At 38.2% G+C, this 19,240-nt stretch overlaps 2 protein-coding genes across 3 annotated transcripts; one reads left to right on the forward strand and one right to left on the reverse strand.

Annotated features, from left to right (window-relative positions):
• Nucleotides 1–5,787: 5,787 nt before the first annotated feature.
• pkmyt1 (protein kinase, membrane associated tyrosine/threonine 1) lies at nt 5,788–13,657 on the reverse strand. Of its 2 annotated transcripts, none has more exons than XM_028037568.1 (8): nt 13,529–13,657; nt 10,950–11,366; nt 10,079–10,316; nt 9,719–9,998; nt 8,552–8,658; nt 8,302–8,474; nt 8,001–8,218; nt 5,788–7,359 (listed from the first exon to the last, which is right to left on the reverse strand). In XM_028037568.1, the coding sequence occupies exons 2-8, from the start codon at nt 11,322–11,324 to the stop codon at nt 7,017–7,019; spliced, it is 1,734 nt and encodes a 577-aa protein (XP_027893369.1). In that variant the 5' UTR covers nt 11,325–11,366; nt 13,529–13,657; the 3' UTR covers nt 5,788–7,016. The 2 variants fall into 2 exon arrangements, with proteins under 2 accessions (XP_027893369.1, XP_027893377.1); XM_028037576.1 differs by having other exon boundaries at nt 10,950–11,359; nt 13,529–13,637.
• Nucleotides 13,643–18,337, forward strand: LOC114156971 (elongin-B). Its single transcript, XM_028037638.1, has 4 exons — nt 13,643–13,769; nt 15,395–15,529; nt 15,632–15,740; nt 17,420–18,337. The coding sequence occupies exons 1-4, from the start codon at nt 13,767–13,769 to the stop codon at nt 17,530–17,532; spliced, it is 360 nt and encodes a 119-aa protein (XP_027893439.1). The 5' UTR covers nt 13,643–13,766; the 3' UTR covers nt 17,533–18,337.
• Nucleotides 18,338–19,240: the final 903 nt, after the last annotated feature.

The raw sequence follows: 19,240 nt of genomic DNA on the forward strand, positions 1-19,240 counted from the left end.
GGTGAAGGAAGCAGTAACTTTAACTCCATCTCTTTTACTCATTTGGAGTATAGAGGCCCACAGAAAGAGCTGAGACCACATTTGACTTTGAAACATACTTTAAGGTAGATCAATGACAAAATAATATATTTACACCATGGCCTAAACAACTCTATATACAGAATCCTGATGACTCTCAAGAGGGAGGAGTTTGTCTGCTATCCCCAGGCTTTGTGTTAATTGTTGCCTGCCACCATAGAGCTACTACTGACAGTGAGAGGGAAGCTGTGAGGTGACATGAAACATCTCTGGACCAAGTCTATTGAGTCTTAATGTGTGGTAAATTCACTACATATTTATGTATGTAAAAGACACACTCTACTGTGATGACACTACACTTTTATATAATAATAGATAAAAACACACATACATAGACTGCTCTAATCCTAAATACACAGAGAATCAGTTGTGTCATTCATAGTGAAAGTAGCGCTGTAGCTACATATATTAACATTAACTACCTACATTCATATTATTATGTTCTTCAGTATTTGCCAATAAACACCACTCATTATTTCACAAGCTGGACTCGAACACAGGATTCATGTGTCCAAAGCACAGACACTATCCATTGGGCCAACCAAGCAACTGAAGACTGATCGATTCAAACTTGTACAAGTACCACTAAGCACTCTTTGCTTACAAAATTATGATAACAGGTCACAAGGTGGACTCGAACACAGGATTCATGTGTGCAAAGCACAGACACTATCCATTGGGCCAAACAAGCAACTGAAAACTGATCGATTCAAACTTGTACAAGTACCACTAAGCAGATTTTGCTTACAAAATTATGATAACAGGTAACAAGCTGGACTCGAACACAGGATTCATGTGTCGATTCAAACTTGTACAAGTACCACTAAGCAGATTTTGCTTACAAAATTATGATAACAGGTAACAAGCTGGACTCAAACACAGGATTCATGTGTCGATTCAGACTTGTACAAGTGCCACTAAGCAGATTTTGCTTACAAAATTATGATAACAGGTCACAAGGTGGACTCGAATACAGGATTCATGTGTCCAAAGCACAGACAGTATCCATTAGGCCAACCAAGGAACTGAAAACTGATCGATTCGAACTTGTACAAGTACCACTAAGCAGCCTTTGCTTACAAAATTATTATAACAGGTCACGAGCTGGACTCGAACACAGGATTCATGTGTCCAAAGCACAGACACTATCCATTGTGCCAACCAAGCAACTGAAAACTGATCGATTCAAATTTGTACAACTACCACTAAGCAGACTTTGTTAACAAAATTATTATAACAGGTCACAAGCTGGACTCGAACACAGGATTCATGTGTCGATTCAAACTTGTACAAGTACCACTAAGCAGATTTTGCTTACAAAATTATGATAACAGGTCACGAGCTGGACTCGAACACAGGATTCATGTGTCCAAAGCACAGACACTATCCATTGTGCCAACCAAGAAACTGAAAATTGATCCATTCAAACTTGTACAAGTATACAGTAAGCAGATTTTGCTTACAAAAGGATGATAACAGGTCACAAGCTGGACTCGAATACAGGATTCATGTGTCCAAAGCACAGACAGTATCCATTAGGCCAACCAAGGAACTGAAAACTGATCGATTCGAACTTGTACAAGTACCACTAAGCAGACTTTGCTTACAAAATTATTATAACAGGTCACGAGCTGGACTCGAACACAGGATTCATGTGTCCAAAGCACAGACACTATCCATTGTGCCAACCAAGAAACTGAAAATTGATCCATTCAAACTTGTACAAGTATACAGTAAGCAGATTTTGCTTACAAAAGGATGATAACAGGTCACAAGCTGGACTCGAACACAGGATTCATGTGTCCAAAGCGCAGAAACTATCCATTGTGCCAACCAAGCAACTGAAAACTGATCGATTCAAACTTGTACAAGTACCACTAAGTAGATTTTGCTTACAAAATTATTATAACAGGTCACAAGCTGGAATCGAACACAGGATTCATGTGTCCAAAGCACAGTCACTATCCATTGTGCCAACCAAGCAACTGAAAACTGATCGATTCAAACTTGTACAAGTACCACTAAGCAGATTTTGCTTACAAAATTATGATAAAATGTCACAAGCTGGACTCGAACACAGGATTCATGTGTCCAAAGCACAGACACCATCCATTGTGCCAACCAAGCGACTGAAAACTGATCGATTCGAACTTGTACAAGTGCCACTAAGCGGATTTTGCTTACAAAATTATGATAGCAGGTAACAAGCTGGACTCGAACACAGGATTCATGGGTCGATTCAAACTTGTACAAGTACCACTAAGTAGATTTTGCTTACAAAATTATTATAACAGGTCACAAGCTGGAATCGAACACAGGATTCATGTGTCCAAAGCACAGTCACTGTCCATTGTGCCAACCAAGCAACTGAAAACTGATAGATTCAAACTTGTACAAGTACCACTAAGCAGACTTTGCTTACAAAATTATTGTAACAGGTCACGAGCTGGACTCGAACACAGGATTCATGTGTCCAAAGCACAGTCACTATCCATTGTGCCAACCAATCAACTGAAAACTGATAGATTCAAACTTGTACAAGTACCACTAAGCAGACTTTGCTTACAAAATTATTGTAACAGGTCACGAGCTGGACTCGAACACAGGATTCATGTGTCCAAAGCACAGACACTATCCATTGTGCCAACCAAGAAACTGAAAATTGATCCATTCAAACTTGTACAAGTACCACTAAGTAGATTTTGCTTACAAAATTATTATAACAGGTCACAAGCTGGAATCGAACACAGGATTCATGTGTCCAAAGCACAGTCACTATCCATTGTGCCAACCAAGCAACTGAAAACTGATCGATTCAAACTTGTACAAGTACCACTAAGCAGATTTTGCTTACAAAATTATGATAAAATGTCACAAGCTGGACTCGAACACAGGATTCATGTGTCCAAAGCACAGACACCATCCATTGTGCCAACCAAGCGACTGAAAAGTGATCGATTCGAACTTGTACAAGTGCCACTAAGCGGATTTTGCTTACAAAATTATGATAGCAGGTAACAAGCTGGACTCGAACACAGGATTCATGGGTCGATTCAAACTTGTACAAGTACCACTAAGTAGATTTTGCTTACAAAATTATTATAACAGGTCACGAGCTGGAATCGAACACAGGATTCATGTGTCCAAAGCACAGTCACTGTCCATTGTGCCAACCAAGCAACTGAAAACTGATCGATTCACACTTGTACAAGTACCACTAAGTAGATTTTGCTTACAAAATTATGATAAAATGTCACAAGCTGGACTCGAACACAGGATTCATGTGTCCAAAGCACAGAAACTATCCATTGTGCCAACCAATCAACTGAAAACTGATAGATTCAAACTTGTACAAGTACCACTAAGCAGACTTTGCTTACAAAATTATTATAACAGGTCACGAGCTGGACTCGAACACAGGATTCATGTGTCCAAAGCACAGACACTATCCATTGTGCCAACCAAGAAACTGAAAATTGATCCATTCAAACTTGTACAAGTATACAGTAAGCAGATTTTGCTTACAAAAGGATGATAACAGGTCACATGCTGGATTCGAACACAGGATTCATGTGTCCAAAGCACAGACACTATCCATTGTGCCAACCAAGCAACTGAAAACTGATCGATTCAAACTTGTACAAGTACCACTAAGTAGATTTTGCTTACAAAATTATTATAACAGGTCACAAGCTGGAATCGAACACAGGATTCATGTGTCCAAAGCACAGTCACTATCCATTGTGCCAACCAAGCAACTGAAAACTGATCGATTCAAACTTGTACAAGTACCACTAAGCAGATTTTGCTTACAAAATTATGATAAAATGTAACAAGCTGGACTCGAACACAGGATTCATGTGTCCAAAGCACAGACACCATCCATTGTGCCAACCAAGCGACTGAAAACTGATCGATTCGAACTTGTACAAGTGCCACTAAGCGGATTTTGCTTACAAAATTATGATAACAGGTAACAAGCTGGACTCGAACACAGGATTCATGGGTCGATTCAAACTTGTACAAGTACCACTAAGTAGATTTTGCTTACAAAATTATGATAACAGGTCACAAGCTGGAATCGAACACAGGATTCATGTGTCCAAAGCACAGTCACTGTCCATTGTGCCAACCAAGCAACTGAAAACTGATCGATTCACACTTGTACAAGTACCACTAAGTAGGTTTTGCTTACAAAATTATGATAAAATGTCACAAGCTGGACTCGAACACAGGATTCATGTGTCCAAAGCACAGACACCATCCATTGTGCCAACCAATCAACTGAAAACTGATAGATTCAAACTTGTACAAGTACCACTAAGTAGATTTTGCTTACAAAATTATGATAACAGGTCACAAGCTGGAATTGAACACAGGATTCATGTGTCCAAAGCACAGTCACTATCCATTGTGCCAACCAAGCAACTGAAAACTGATCGATTCAAATTGTACAAGTACCACTAAGCAGAATTTGCTTACAGAATTATGATAATATGTCACAAGCTGGACTCGAACACAGGATTCATGTGTCCAAAGCACAGACACTATCCATTGTGCCAACCAAGCAACTGAAAACTGATCGATTCAAATTTGTACAACTACCACTAAGCAGACTTTGTTAACAAAATTATGATAACAGGTAACAAGCTGGACTCGAACACAGGATTCATGTGTCGATTCAAACTTGTACAAGTACCACTAAGTAGATTTTGCTTACAAAATTATGATAACAGGTCACAAGCTGGAATCGAACACAGGATTCATGTGTCCAAAGCACAGACACTATCCATTTTGCCAACCAAGCAACTGAAAACTGATTGATACAAATTTGTACAACTACCACTAAGCAGACTTTGTTAACAAAATTATTATAAAATGTAACAAGCTGGGCTCGAACACAGGATTCATGTGTCCAAAGCACAGACACTATCCATTGTGCCAACCAAGCGACTGAAAACTGATCGATTCGAACTTGTACAAGTGCCACTAAGCGGATTTTGCTTACAAAATTATGATAACAGGTAACGAGCTGGACTCGAACAGGGTCACTCACTCAAGCTAGGCGGAGAGAGGGGAGCCCAGGGCCCCTCACTCAACTCTAAGTAGAGGGAGAGACCCCAGGGTCACTCACTCAAGCTAGGCGGAGAGAGGGGAGCCCAGGGCTCCCCTCTCTCCGCCTCTCCGATGTTAAATGTTTTCTTTTATTAATCACTCTATAGGTCATGGACTATAACTTGACATCAGGTGAGGCTGAGACAGAGGTCACCAAATGTTTATGGTCAATTTTGAGAAAAAGTTTTGATAAACTCAGAAAAAATGTGGGGATCTGTTGATTTTTGTGGTTATTTATTTATAACAACATGAAGAAAGTAAAAGATAAAAACTATAACTATTGATTTCTAAATCTTGTTGAAAGTTGGGTCGGACTGATTAAGCCTTGTTTTTATTATCAGGCTTAAGACTCAAAAATTGTAAATGAGCGATAGTTGTACTAGTATTGTTGTGTCTTGTTTGACACACATAGTTTAAGGTGAATGTTTAAGGAAGAAAACTTCATCCAGCAGTTAATATAATCATAATTTCCAGGCATCTAGCATTCAGTATATGGCTGCCATCTAGTGGTAATGATGTAAAACAGACTCATTCATTTAATTCTGTTGATTTCAGATTTAAACCACAAACAAAAACAAACCAGACAAGTCAAAGTTGATGTTTTCCGAAGCTTTATAGCCACAGCATGCACCACAAATTAAGTGTACTTTCTTGCAGACCATAAGCAAATTTACTCTGTAGCCCATCATGCAACCTGTAACTTATTTCAGTGTAAATCAAGCCATTTGGGGAAACTATCCGCACAAACACAAACGTTAAAAAAAAGTGCTGTAAGGTCTGATTACGCGTTCAAACCCTTTACTTGAAATCAAATACGCTCTAAAAGAACCCGCAAAAATGGCAGGAAAAAAGAAAAGTTCACAAAAACCCAACACTAAATAATGCGGCGCCCCCTAGTGGACACATTTCTAGTAAATTCTCTTTTTACTGGTTGTTTCATGTGGCAATATTGAAAACTGAAAGTATTTCTGCTGCAACATAAGGTTTTTCCATGTATGTTAATATGTTGTTAGTGAAATATCTTAAGTTGTCTATTTTCTTCTATACAAATGCATCACTAACTTCAGAGAAAAATGCAAAACAGATAAAACGTTCCCATCACGTCTGAGATAAAATCAGAACCTTTACATGAGAAGGAAAAAAAGTTCAAACTATTTGAAATATTTTTGAGTTATTTTCACAGCAATAAAGTAATCTGACTGCATCTTTTTTGTGTTGGCCGTCTGAATTGCTAAAGAAAAAAAAAGGCATTTTTTTCACGTCCAGCTCAACCTTACATAAACAAACATGAACATTAATACAGGGGTGTCCAAAGTGTGGCCCAGGGGCCAATTGTGGCCCTTGAAATGATTTTGTTCGGCCCCTAACCAATAAGTCAAGGATGGGAGAAACAATTGATAACCCCAAAAATTAGAAAATTCACTGTTTTTCTGGCAATAAGGCCTCAGTCTGAAGCTCTTTTTATGCTTCGTTCTCTAATGATAAACAGATTTGATAAAAATAAATGAGAAAAAAAGAAATTAATGTTTGAATTTTAATTTAATGAATTTTGTGGCTCGCCGTTAGTTCAAATTTGCAGGCGGTTTGGACTCGCCTGAACTAATAGATCAATTTCCAATCAGTTAAGAATGCATAAACAGCTTTTCATTGAGGAACTTTACAAGTATTTGCATTTTTAAATTGACATTTGTTTTCACAGTGACTGTGTACAAAAGAGAAATTGCTAATACATTGCAAGGGAACGAATAAAAACCCACTCTGTCCATTAGGGGGCGCCGTAAAATAAACTCTTTAGTTCCAAAGAGGCAAAAGAAAAAATGTCCTTAAGGCTGTCCCTCCAGAGTCGTTTCCTCAAACAGGCTGAGGAGGTTCTTTGGTTCAAAGTTGGGTCGAGGCGGCGGCGCCTCGTCCGCCTGGACCCGGCCGTGTCGGCGGCGCTCGGAGGACGAGGTGGACGGGGAGCCCGGGTGGCGCTCTGCGCGTATGGGGCTGACGTTGGGGGTGAGTTTGTGGCAGAAGGCGTTCAGGTGGGAGCTGGTTGGAGTCAGAGGCAGATTACTGGACGACCAGCCGCCCAGAACCGACTGAGTGGACCGGACCGGGCTGCGGACTGGAGAACCCGGTAGAGGAGTGGATGTGCTTTCCACTGACAGTCGGGATTTAATTCTGAGGGGAAAAGTGAAAACAAAAAAAAGAAGAGAGTAAGATAATTTATATTAGTTAAAAAAACTACTGTAAATATCTTCATGAACTTTAATAAAAAACAAAATGATGAAAAGATTATTCAACAGACAACTTCAGTGATTTCTGCATATTACTGTACTGCCATATGAATATATTCTGGTATTAATACAAAAATAAAATAATACGCATCATTCTGGTAATTTTACAACTTTACTCTCTTATTATTACGACTTTATTCTTGTATAATTTCAACTTCACGATAGCAAAGTTCCGATTTTATTTTCATTTTATTGCGACTGTGTTCCGACTTTATTCTTGTATGATTATGACTTTATTCTGGTAGCTTTACAATTTTTTTCTGGTATCTCTACAACTTTCTCGTATAATTACGATGTTTTTCCTCATACAATTCCGACATTAGTCTCATATCATTATGACTTTATTCTGGCATTATTACAACTTCATTATCATATTATTATGATTATTATTATTATATAAAAAGCACAAGGATACTAAAATTAAAGCAAATATTTCAAAACATCCTCGACCTGAAACCTACTAAAAACCATTAATTATGCTTAAAAGTAATTTTTGTGTACAAACATGTCAACATGATCCTGTACCTGCTGGAAAAGGTGGGGGAAAGTTCTGGGTCTGAGTGATGCAGAAAGACTCCGTCATCCTCTGGACTTCCCGGGTCGTTATGCAGGGAACTGAGGGACAGCGTCACGTCTCTGTCCCAGCTGTCCTTCGGCGGCGTACACGGCTCCGGCTTCGACCAACAAGGCAGAAACGGCAAGCGAACCGAGGAGAGAAGCTTGCAACCGAAGCTCACCACAAACTGTAGAGAAAACAACCAAACATTAAAAACCTTTGCGTTGATTAAATGTATTTATGATGCAGAATGCAGACTGGAACCAGTACTTGGCAGAAGGAGACCAGTGTCAGCATGGTCTCAGCCACCATCAGGTAAATCCGCCTTTTCCATCTGCGCTTCCTGACGCACGGCAGAGCGAGAAGCTGAGAGACGGTTGGTCTTTCACTCGGTTGTGGGGCCAGCATCATCCTCAGGACTGACTGAAGCTCAACAGACAGGCCTGGAAACACAGGCAGAAAAAAACTCCTTATTTTATCTGGATAGATTAATCGCTGGCAGACGGAGGGCGGATGTTACCGTTGGTGAACTCCGAGGGAAGGTGGCCCTGTCGGAGCTGCTGCCATCCTTCGCCGCCGTTTGGAACTTCAAGGTTACAGGCGAGCTCCAGAATAGAAACACCCAAACTAAGAGCATAAAAAAGAGTTTTTATTCAACTTAAACTATGAGTGTTTAAGGGCGACCCATTGTGAACAGGTTAGGATAGGTTTATGATCTATACAAAACATGTATATTACATTTTTTTCACAAAATCATTAAGTAATGAGAATTTAGTCTGATCCGTTTTGCCTATTTTGAGTTCCTTCAGAATTCGGGTTCTGTCACGTTAAATCCTAGTAAGCTGCTGTTGGCCACGCCCCCCAGCTCAAGGTTTACACTCAATTGTAGATAGAAAAAAAGGGGAGTAAATTTCTGCTGAGAAATCTCAAATTTTTTCTAAAAAAAAAAAGAAGAAAACTTTTGTGTTTGAAAAGTCAAAAATTTACTGGAAATTTTGAAATTAATGTTTTTTCTAGAAAAAAAATCAGAAATTTCCTAGAATGTTTTTTTTATCTTCTGAATTTCAAAAGTCACGTTTTTCTGAATTTCTAGCAAATTTTTGACTTTTCAAACACAGAAATCTGCAAATATTTTCTAGAAAAATTCTGAGATTAATCTTACAATTTCTGAGTGCCATGGCGAGAATTTACTTCTCTTCTTTCCTCCCATTTGCAATGGCCCTAATACGGCGTCAAACAAATGTGAAATATATAACTACACATCTTTGAAAAGCATTAGTAGATCCTCCTGCACAGCTAACGAGAATGCAGCAAGTAATAACTGGATGGTAAGTCAACAACTATAATAAAGAAGTGTGATTTCTATCACTAAACTGGACAGAGTAAATGTATTTTCAAATTATTGGCATCTATTGATGCTTTCATCAAACAAACGATGGAGAAAATATTAAAAGTATCTATCCTGACAACAAGAACAGTTTTGAGGGGCTTTAACATCGTTAATTGGAATTTATCACGACAACAAATCAAAACTTAGAAATCTATCACAATAAATGATAAACAATACAATAATTGTTTGTTTTTTTGAGTTGTTATTTAGAACCAAATAGAAGCATAAAAAAATTGCTAAATATGAGATTTGCATAATAGGTTCCCTTTAATGTTCCCCATTTCTGCCCTGCTGTACCTAAAAACATCTGCTGCAGGTCCGTACTCCCCGCGCAGCAGCTCCGGCGCCATGTATCGCGGGTCTCCCTCCTGGACGTCCTCCTTCGTCTTCCTGTTTTTGGACTCGGCGCCGGTCTGGTTGACCTCCAACAGAAGCCCGAAGTCTCCCAGTTTGAGCCGCCCAGAATCTGTGATCAGGACGTTGGCGGGTTTGAGGTCCAAATGCACAAAACCATGAGAATGCAGGTGCTGCAGGGCAGAAAGGAGGTCGCACAGGTAGCCCCACGCCGCCGGCTCATCTGGATCAACCAGAAACAAAATGGCGGTCAGCAGGTGAAGAAACAATTCAGTTTCTGAATGAAGATGTTTTCAGGCTGACCTGGGCCAGGAGGCTTGTTCTCGGCGTGCAGCAGCAGGCTGGTGCTGCACAGCTCCGTCTGAATGTACAGACGGCCGCTCTCTTCCCACGCTGCCAAAAAATCCAGAACGTGAGGGTGAGGACAAATTCGCTCGTGATTCCTGGCTTCCTTAACGCTTCGCTGCCTCTCGCCGTTACCCCTGAAGCGCTGGGCGGAGCGCTTCACGGCGTACAGTCGCCCGTCTTTGTTGTTTTGCACCTGCAAAAATACAGAAAATGCTTAAAGGGGAAGTATTATGTGTTTTCCAGGCATGCAGTATCATTTTATAGCACAATGTTACCTTCAGTTGTTATAAAAATGCTGTAAATTTAAAAAATGACTTAGAAATTTTAACATCTTGAAATTGGGGCTCTGTCTCTTTAAGAAGCTCCTGCTCTTTCTGAAACTCCACCTTCAGCTCTGCCTTTTATTGTTGAGGATTTATACTCCAGTTAATTAGTCTATAATTAACTTAGTTGACAATTATTTCATTAATCAGATTAATCACAACTAATCGTTTCAGTCCTAATTTTTGGATTGACAGATTAACAACTGAATAATAAAGATGCTTAATATGTAATTATTCCACAGAATTTGAACTAGGTGAAGCTAAAATTGCCACTTGAGGGGATCTGGGTAGAAAATATTTTCTCTTAAATGCAAAATGTAAATATTTTTGTAGAGTTTTGGCTTAATTACTGCTCTAAGTGTGTTGTTCTATCAACCGATGACCCTTTTTTGGAGTCTGTTTACTCCAGTTAACAATTAATCAACTACTAACTTAGTCAATTCTTTCATTAATCACAATTAATCGTTTCGGTCTTAATGTTTACCAATTCTAATATTGCTCACCTTGTAGACCTCTCCAAAGGATCCTCTTCCAAGAAGACCCAAATTAGTGAAGCACTGACCAAAATAGGACGTATGCTTACTGGGATCATACACAGAGCTGGGAGGGGGAGATTTACTGAGTGAATCGGACAGCGGCGTCCACGGCGACTGATGCTGAGGGAACATCCTGCTCAGAGGCGGGCATCCTTTGGAGGGCGGCAGCGGAGGGAGAGAGTAGGAACCTCGAGGAGGGGAGGAGCAGGAGGCGTTGGATGTGGACGACGAGGAAAACGGGAATCTGCGCTTTTTGAGGGAGAAGGACTGCTCTGCGTGGGAGAGGTGCGCCGGGATGGGGAGGGGAGCCCTGGACGTCGTAGTTTCCACGGCAACTGACATGGCGGGAGGATTTCTTCAGTTCTGTTCAATCAAGGTGGCGGGCTGGAAAACAGAGTAACCAGAAGTTGTGCTGGAGTAAGAGTAGCACTACTTCAATATATTTTTACTCAAGCAAAAGTAAAAAGTATTCATCCAAGAAATTACTTGAGTAAAAAGGTATTTGGTGAAAAGTCTACTCAAGTACTGAGTAACTGATCAAAATATCAATCATTTCATATTTAAAAATTACATAATCAGACCGAACAAAATAGAAAGTTCAGTGAAGGTGTTGGTATTTTAGCATCAAAATGACAATACTTCATATAAGCAAGAAAAAATAACAAAATCAGGCAAAAGAACATTTTTCCAAATCAGTTTCCTTCAATAAAAAAAAAATTAAATTAAACTTTAACAAAAACTGCTGGTGTGTGTCTGTGTCTGGTGAATTTTTGGTTAAAACTTGTTTGTTTTTCATTAAGTGGGTAGAGAATCCAAAAATTTTACTCAAGTAAGAGTAGAAATACTTCATAATAAAATTATTCAAGTACAAGTAAAAAGTACAGCTCAGTAAAAATACCCTTAAAAGTACATTTGCTCCAGCAAATTTAACTAATTTCTACCCAACTCTGCTGGAAGATATAAAAACAAAACATTGAAAGGCTGGAAACAAATTTGAATCTGAGCCAATTAACTGAGAAGAAAAAGAGTCCAAACCCGAAGAATTTGTTACAAAGAGAAAAAGATTTGATGTTTTAAGACGTTTTGTTGCTTTAATTTGTCATTTCGACTCACGATGTTGCAATGACCTCATTTGTTGATTATAAAGTCTAACTTGCCTGAAGATCAGCAGCTAACAGGTTTAGCAGCCCAAAGGCCTCCTGTTTAATAGGGCAGCTAATTACGAAGAGGTGACCAAAGTGTGGCCCGTGGGCCATTTTCGGCCCCTGGACTGATTTTCTGTGGCCCGTGACTTTACTTCAAGAATAATGTGAGTTTGTAGACGGAAAAAATGTGTCGTAAGTTAAATGATATATGTCATACTTCTAAACCCTACACTAAGTAAAATTATTAAAGTAAACATTCAAGATCTAGAGATGCAGTGGTTAGTTAATTTATTACAGCTCACTAAATACAGCTGACGTTTTCAAACAAAGAGCGAATTAAATCCTTTTTTTTATTGCTCAGAATTGACTAAATTTTGTTAAATTTTTTCCCAGTTGATACAAAGAAATGTTGCTAAATTAAATTTATTAAGCAAACCTCCAAATTTATTTTAAGTTTTGGATCTGTAACAATTTACACATTCCTTTCCAACAAAATACATATTTAATTTCAAAATTCAAAGTTGATTATTCAATATTTGAGAGATCTTTAAAATCATCCAAATATTGATTTAATTTCATCTTTTTAACTCGGTTTATTAATTACAAAAAAGGCAACAAAACAAAGACTTAGAGCATTTTTTTTCTGATGATCTTAAATTAAGAACAAAAACATTAAAAAACACTTACAAAATTTCTAAATGTTGCAAACTGTCTTGTTTTGTTGAGTAAAACTCTTAAATTATTATGTTATGGAGAGTACTGGCTTTGTAATCAGATGTAATCAACTTGAGTTATCCAACTTATCTTGTTATTACTTAACTTTTTGCTAAATTTGTTGCTCAAAATTGAAAATAAAAGGTCAGACATCAAAGAAAACCAGAAAAACTAAGCAATGCATCTCTAGATCTGGAATGTCTACTTTATTAATTTGATTTAGCACAGAGTTTAAAAGTATGACATACATCAATTCATTTGCGAATTGATGTATTCGCAAATGCATCATGGTTTAGCATCGTGGTTTATGCTTCACCAACCATGGCCATCTTCGGCTTCTATAGTCTGGGAAATAGTTTATCTAAAAACGAGACAAGTCCATAAATAAAGCTAAAACTGAACTAAATCAACAAGTTTCAAATATACAAACACTGTAAAACTGTAGCAATTGCAATGAACTCACTGACTTCACTGAGAGTTAACAATGTTCTCGATTAAAATTTGCTCAATTGCCATAAACGTGGACAACTGTCAAAGCTGTAAAACGTGTAGCTAACAATAACAACGCAGGCGGAGCAGCTGCAGACTTAACGTCGCTAGCTAACTACCGCCCCGTCAAACCCCCTTTCCGCCCTCTGACACCTCTGGGTTTAGTAAACAACATTAAATTAGTCACATGACACCAACCATAATCCAGTTTTCCTGATTTCTTCCAGTAGAAAATAATTTGTTTGTTGGTATCTGCTTCCAGAGCTGAGCGTACAGTCCTCTTTCAGCTCATAATCACCTGCTCGCGCCAAATTCTGAACAGTTTACGCAGCGTTGCGTAGTGCGACGTAACTGCACGTACGTTGCGCAATATCCGCAAGCGTTGGTGCAGTACAGTCGGGGCTGGCGTAACTGGCTAGCTAGCTGATCCCTTGAAATGGTAACTTTGTTTAACGGTTATTTTTACGTGATTAGTCTTGAACTACCTTAACGGAATTAACACCACTTGTCTCACATGAAAGTGTTAATGTAATATAATGCTGTATTATCTTTGGTTTTGTTAGCCTGTTCAAGCTAAACTGGCTGTGTTAGCTTGGTTATCTTATCGCTAATGTGTGTAATGCTAACACGTTTGCTACAACATTAGGCTAACTACGGGCAGCCGAAAACTATTCTACTTTATCTGTCAAGTTTCCAACGTTGCTTTTTACGACCTGGCTTTATTTTAACGGCATACTCAAACTGGATACGTGCTAGCTTACAGCTAGGTGTGCGTTGAAAGAGCTAGGTATTATTCTTTGTCAATCAATGTTTTGTCCGCAGCCTTAACTGTATCCTTATGCCGATTTGTTGGGAAGACTTCTGTGTTAATTTCTTTGTACTATGAGTACATAACAAAACTAAATGTTAAATTGAAAACACCTGAAGTGAAAATCGAAAATAAAAATGCTATGCTATCCTGTGATGCAAAAACTATAGTTGGAATGTTATCTAAGTAATTTAGAATTGCTTGTTTTAACGAAGACACAGCTATCATTTACCGTTTGGTTTATTTTTGTGTCTGCTTTTACATTGTTTTTGATTACTAAGATGATCACCACTTTAAATTTGTATCTAATACAAAAGAATGTCCCAATATTTGACTTATTGATCAGTGATCTACTTTCCAATTACTGAAAAATCTGTTTTATTTCCTTCCCTATTTATGAATTGAGTCTAAAACAAGAAGTCAGTACATCAAGTAACGATTGTATTTGAGTTTATTAAATATCAGATTAAGTTAATGGATTTGTACCTATTATAAACATTTAAAAATGACAATCTAGTCACTCCAACCTCCACTAAGTGTCTTCTCTTTTGTGAGTTATAAAATTGGAAATGGCAGCTTTTAACATTTTGCTTCTTTATTTGAAATCCCTAGACATAATCAAAACTTTCTGTTTATTCACATATGTGAAAAATCTGTTAATCAGGTCATTTATAAGAAAATATTTTCATATAATGTTGAGAAAAGTATTAAATCAAGATTTTTTTCACTTTTTAATAGCAATAACAATATTGATTAGTATTAATCATAATTTTTCTGACATTTTTCTATCTTAAACATGAGATTTGCCAACTCAGAAGTGGACATTAAGTGAAGTGAGAGTTCCTTCTTCTGACTAAATGTGTTCAGCATATGGAAAGTGTGAACACAAGTTTCTTAAAATGTAGTTTTCTACCAAATTCGGTATCTAATACAGCACACAATAATATTGTGATGATAATTTGTGATTCAATACACTTTTATAGTGCTACTTTCCAAGTTTGAAGAGGTTTAATATGGAAACATGTTAGTTTCTAGTCTTGTTTTCCCTTCTTTCAGTATCTAAAACATAAAAATCACACTTTGAAAAACTAGCTACTTCTTATATATTAAAAAAAAGAAGTACATTTTAATAACCCTCAAGAAACTAAACATGTTTAAACCAAAGTCTGAATCAAACTGATAATGCCATTATTTTTCAAAGATCAACAACAAACTGTAACAAACAACAACATATGATTGTGCTGATTATCTTCAAGGACGTGTTCCTAATGATCAGGCGTCACAAGACGACAATCTTCACAGACGCCAAGGAATGCACCACCGTGTATGAGCTGAAGCGTATTGTTGAAGGAATACTTAAAAGAACTCCTGAGGACCAGCGGCTCTACAAAGTGAGTTTAAACCTCAGAAGCACGCAGTCCTGAAATCATGTTTATTGGAGCGGTTTCCTGCGCTGCTTCCTGTTTGTAATGGGTTTCATTTTCTTTCTGCAGGATGATCAGTTACTAGAGGACAGTAAAACTCTGGGAGACTGTGGATTCACCAACCAGACTGCCAGACCTCAAGCACCAGCTACAGTTGGTCTGGCCTTCCGTGTAAATGGTAAATATTGTTTTATCTATGCGTTTGTCTCTAAAGCTCAGGAATATGTTTATGTGCTTTAGTTAGTATTTTTAAGGCTTTGTTTTTCTGAGCTAGGAAATCTAACATCTCATCTTGCTTGGTTAACTAAATCACAAATCCTTAGAATAACAAGAAGTGGAATCCAAACATACTTGTTTGCTAGTTAATGTGTATTTTCTGTACAGAAACCATCTAAAAATATTTAAACATCTTTTTGTCCAATTTCCACAGATAAGTTAGCAAAATAAATGGATCTCTTGAAAGTGTAAAACTAGAGCAAAATATGACTTAAGAAAAAAAACATAAAAATAAAATCTAGTAATAAAAAAAAGCATTTAAAAAGCAAGTTAAATTTATTGCCTCTAAGTAGTAGATCAGATTTTTCAAAGAAAAAAGTTTTTTACTTAAATATTAAAGCCAAAAGCATTAAAAGAGAAAAAAAAATCAAGCTCCTCTGCTTTCTGTCAGTGCTAACTAGAAACTACCAATCAGAGCCAGGAGGCGGGTCTTAGCGCTGTCAATCATCTCTGTGCGACGCTCAGCAGGGTCTGTCATGAATCCTGAGGCTAGTTTGCATGGCCACAGATGATGGTTGATAAATGGTTTTCCTGTAACGTTAAGTGGCTTCTCCACCATTACCAGACTTACCAGCACGTCCATTAGATTGATTGACAGTTAGAAGCCCCTCCTCCTGGCTCTGATTGGTTGTCTAAAAACAACCAATCAGAGCAACCAATAGATAAGAGGTGGAGAAGATCGATCTTTTCACAGATTATCTGTCTAAGCAAACATGGTGACAGTTATAACAGATAAAAACATTCTTTATAAAAGTTAACTACTGCAGCTTTAAGGCCCTGAAGGGTTTTCAGTCTGATGGATGAATACTCCCAGAGCTCTTTATTTACTCCCTCTGCAGTTCAAAGGTGTTTACATCCAATCAGTCATCTTGTCATTAAAGCTGCAATTTGTAACTTGTACAAAAAATATGTTTTCTGCATTTTTGTGAAAATTGTCACCATGTTGTGACAGTTCAATATGAGACAAATAATTTTTGAAAAGATCAATCTCCTCCTCACTGAGCTACTATCTTAAGAAATGCACTGGTGCTGACCAAGAACAACCAATCAAAGCCAGGAGGTGGGACTTAGCGCTGTCAGTCAACCTCATGAATATGCTAATGGTGGAGAAACAACTTATAGTTACAGGAAAACCACTTATCCACCAGCATCAGTGGCTATGCTAACTAGCCTGAGCATTCAGGCTCTGCTAGGCGGCACACACGGCATGATTGACAGGGCTAAGACCCACCCCTGGCTCTGATTGGTTGCTTTTAGTTAGCACTAGTAGAACTCACACATTAGTTTTCAGATTATGTGTCTCATAAATTATTGACATGATATGGTGACGGCTTCAACAAATGTATAAAAACCTATTTTTTGGTAAGTTACAAACTGCAGATTTACAGAGTAAATACTGCCAGAGCTCTTTATTCACTCCCTCTGCAGTTGAAAGTTGTCGACATCCAATCAGTCACCTTGTTGTTAAGCAGCCCAGCTAATTCCTCTTGTTCTGAGACCGATGTGTTTTCCTCCAGCTCTCTGACATGTTTTATGCTCCGCTGTCACTGCGAGGCTCATGTTTCTCTGCTTCCCCTGCAGATGAGATGTTTGAACAGCTGCACATCGAGGCCTTCTCCAGCCCCCCCGAACTCCCCGACGTGATGAAGCCTCAGGACTCCGGTAGCACTGCCAACGAGCAAGCGGTGCAGTGATGGCGGCGCCGGCAAGGACGGAATCGGCTGTGTGTGGATTAACTGGAGTGAAGAAGTAATTTAATTTAATGAATGCGGACATTATAGGGGTAACCGAGCCTGCCCACGTTACCTTCACGCCATCACATCAGCGTCCCGCCTCCCTCTACTCCTCCTCACTTTCGCCAAATTACTTCTCAATGTCTTTCTTTTTATCTCCGGTATCCACGCCATGTGCAGCCCTGCTCCTTGAATTTACCCGAAAGCACCAACCGTCACGAAATTTGGAGCGAGAATGTTGTTGGTTTGGAAAGTGTGAGTGTATGTAAGCGTGCGTCTTTGAGTTGACTATAATTATTATCATTAGCATTTTTGGAAAGGCGTAGTTGTGTGTCGCAGTGCGCTAGATGTAAAAACCACTCGGGTAAGAATCCAGTATTTGAATCTGCATGAACAACTTTGAAGCTAAGGTTGCAGACCGACCGCTGAGACGTTTACTTGGTCGGACACTCACTGCTATTTACTCCACATCACCAATTTGACACATCTAGAAACAACGGTTTGTTTAATCAGTATGTGTGAATCGTCAGTCAGTTGTGTTTCATGCACTGAGACCAAAGGCGATGATGCGTTTGGTCAAAGCACATTTGGTCTGTGACATTCGCAAACACCGAATGAGAACTTTGTTCTTTAATTTTTATTTTTTATATATGCTTTCATCATGTCACCAACGTTATTATGGCATCACCTAACCCCCAGCACACAAACACAGCTTGTAACTGTAAGCTCGATTAATTAAAAAGTTTTTCCTGTTTTGTTTTTTTCATTCCTCTGCCTAACAGATTTTTATTTATGTCACATGATGGTTGTGTTGTTTACAAGAAGACAAGTCGTTTGTGGAAAAAAAGTTCTTTTTTTTCCTGGCAATTAAAACATTTCTCAAGTCAGTGGAATAAAAGGAAATTAGTGGATGCTCAAAGTGTGGCCCGGGGGCCATTGGGGGTCCTTGGAAGATTTTGCTTGGCCCTCTTTCACAATTAAAGAAAAATTAATTCTCACTGATGGAAAAAGATAAACTAATCTAAATGTTAGCTGCAATACAAAGCATTCATCTTTATCAGCCTTTATTTTGCTTTTATCCTAATGGTAATAGGAGTTCCCAGTAGCTTTTGAGCTACTGGAAAGCAGACACCTGAACTTGGCTAAATCCTGTTTGTGTTGCTGGAAACTAAAGAAAATCTAGAAAATGTGGATCACTTGTTTTTTTTTTTTGTTTGTTTATTATCATTCAAACCTAGAAAACTCCTTTTTGTTTCAAATATAATCATTTTACCCTTTTTTGACAGAAATCAAACTACTTTGTTTCATTAAATGTTATGTGTTTAGTTTATTTTGTACAACAACATTAGGGCTAAACTAAGGGGAGAAAATTAAATTCTAGGTATCATAAAATTACGAGAATAAAGTCGAAATTATACAAGAATAGTCTAAATATTTTAAATAAAGTCATAGTATTATGAGAAGTTCTGTTACTAGAAAGTTGTACAAGAATAAAGTAAAAATGTTACTTTATTCTCGTCTTTTTAAAACCTTTTATTTTCCTAGCATCGCCCTAATGCCCCGTTGTAATTATGGAGCAGGTGAAAATAATTTTTAAATGTTTTGCCTCCTTGGCAAAAGGTTTGGACGCCTCTGCTCTCCCCATCTGTTCTCCAAACGGTCCAGAATG

The sequence above is a fragment of the Xiphophorus couchianus genome, chromosome 2 (genome assembly GCF_001444195.1).
Source record: "Xiphophorus couchianus chromosome 2, X_couchianus-1.0, whole genome shotgun sequence".
Classification (NCBI taxonomy): Eukaryota; Metazoa; Chordata; class Actinopteri; order Cyprinodontiformes; family Poeciliidae; genus Xiphophorus; species Xiphophorus couchianus.